Genomic DNA, 1,993 nt, shown 5'->3' on the forward strand with positions numbered 1-1,993 from the left:
TCTTGGGGTTGGTGGCCTGCTTTTATTTTGTTTTGTTTTTCTTTCCTTCTTCTCTTCTTCTTTTTTCTTTTTTTTTTTCTCCCTTCCAACATCGCTGACAAGAAAGCACTAAAGATGCAGGTTGTGCGGTCACCCTATAACTTAAGAAGAAGGGGAGAGGTTAGTGTGAACTTGGAGGCTGGCGGTGGGGGAAAGTGGAGGTTTGGGAGAAGATCTGTCAGGTAGAGCACCTCTTTTGACAGGTCGGAGTACTCGGTTCTCCAGCATCCCCCCCACCTCACCCCACCCTCAGTCCTTGGCGAACTGGGCAAAGCCACTCTCAGAGGCCAATACTGAAACTAACAAACCAGGATTTGAAGTCGACAAACTTTTTTACAAATTCTTTAAATCAGCCACCCCCTCCCCCAATCTCCGTGGAGACAGTCTCCCTCCTCCAGACACTAAGACGGAGGAAAAATGAGGAAGGTAAGAAAATCATCCTGTTCACTCCCAAATGCGACCTACCTGCTTCCAAAGTCCATTCGCACCAGGGCCTGACGAGGCCAAGCCCCTCAGAACCAGTTGGTGAAGTCGAGCAGCTCTTGCTCCTCGGGGCTGAGTGGGTCGTAGGAGCCCTCGTCGGACGAGTAGGAGGAGACCGGCGAGCCGGCCATGGAGTTCAAGTCGTTGGAGTAGCTGGGGGAGATGGTGGGCGACAGGACGCCAGCCTGGAAGGCGGCGCTCACCGCGTCGTGCTCGTCCAGCAGCTGCTGCAGCGCGCGTATGTACTCGACCGCGGAGCGCAGCGTCTCCACCTTGCTCATCTTCTTGTTGGCCGCGCCGTTGGGGACGTGCTCCCGAAGGGTGGCAAAGCCCAGGTTGACCAGCTTGACGCGGTTGCGCTCGCGCTCGTTGCGGCGCGCCACGGCGGCCGGCTGCTGCTGCGGCAGGCTGTAGCCGAAGCCGCTGAAGTTGAGCCGGCGTTTGCAGCGCATCAGTTCGGGCGAGGACGAGCGCTGTCGCTTGACTTGCTTGGACGCTGACTTGTGACCGCCCCCTGAGGGCTGGCCGTCGGCCGCCGGGCTCAGCTGCGGCGCCTGCTGCTGCTGCTGCGCGCTCTGCGCCGCCGCTGCCGCCGCCGCCGCCGCCGCTGCCGTGGCAAAGAAGCAGGCTGCGGGCGGCAGGAAGGGCTGCTGGGGCTGCGGCTGGGGCTGCTGGCCGGCGCCGCCGCTCTCCATCTTGGCAGAGCTCTCCATGCGCAGCGGCCGCCAAGGAGTCGCGGAATGGGAGCAAGCGGGGACGCGAGGTGCGGACGCGCGAGGGGACACAGACAGGACTTGGGTGCACAGAGAGGGAAAGAAGGGGAGAGATGAAGAGGGAGGCCGGCGGGAAGTTAAAAAAAACAAAACAAAATCCCCGGGAGACTTCTTAGGGTGGGAGCAGAGAAGGTGCAAACGCTTTTCCTCCTCCCTCCACTCCTCCTCCTCCCTCCCCTCCTCCCTTCGCGGGTTGGCTTCAGGAGCCTCGCGTGGCGCTCGCGTGTGAGGCTGCCGCTAGCGCCTTCTTGTTTAAAAAAAAAAAAAGGCAGAAGAAGCAAAAGTCAGTGGTGAGCACGCTCTGCTGAGTCTCCCGTTCCTCGCCCCCTAGGGCTGCGCTTTCTTGCGCCGGGTCTCGGTCTCTCCAGCCGTGGCTCAGGCTGTTTTTATTATTTTGTTAACTCCCTTTCTTTCTTATTTCCTTCTTTCACTCGCCCTCCCTGGCCGGTCCCCTGTCGGCGCGCCTTCCACGTTCCCTGGCCAGAAGTGAGAGAGTGCTGGGCGGCCGGGGTGCGTCCGCCTTTTCAATGGGACACCCAGCCTCACGCGCAGCCCTGGCCCCGCCTCGCCCCCCACTCCCCGCTGCTGCAGCGAGCGGCTGCAGCCCCCACTCCCCCCCTCCTCCTCCCTCCTCCTCCCACCCACTCCCTAAACTCTCCCTCCTCCTCTCCCCTCCCCCAGCCCGGTCCCTGCGCCCG

General features: G+C 61.3%; 1 protein-coding gene across 1 annotated transcript; it reads right to left on the minus strand.

Moving 5' to 3' along the window:
* Positions 1 to 401: 401 nt before the first annotated feature.
* ASCL1 (achaete-scute family bHLH transcription factor 1) lies at positions 402 to 1,235 on the minus strand. The gene has a single exon (XM_021687578.1). It carries the CDS (start codon positions 1,233 to 1,235, stop codon positions 552 to 554), a length of 684 nt encoding a protein of 227 aa, XP_021543253.1. The 3' UTR covers positions 402 to 551.
* Between the last annotated feature and the right edge of the window lie 758 nt (positions 1,236 to 1,993).

Source organism: Neomonachus schauinslandi, chromosome 5 (genome assembly GCF_002201575.2).
Source record: "Neomonachus schauinslandi chromosome 5, ASM220157v2, whole genome shotgun sequence".
Taxonomy (NCBI): Eukaryota; Metazoa; Chordata; class Mammalia; order Carnivora; family Phocidae; genus Neomonachus; species Neomonachus schauinslandi.

Bases quoted from the DNA above. Each gene is read 5' to 3' on its own strand.
- ASCL1 (XM_021687578.1), bottom strand. From the start codon at position 1,235: ATGGAGAGCTCTGCCAAGATGGAGAGCGGCGGCGCCGGCCAGCAGCCC.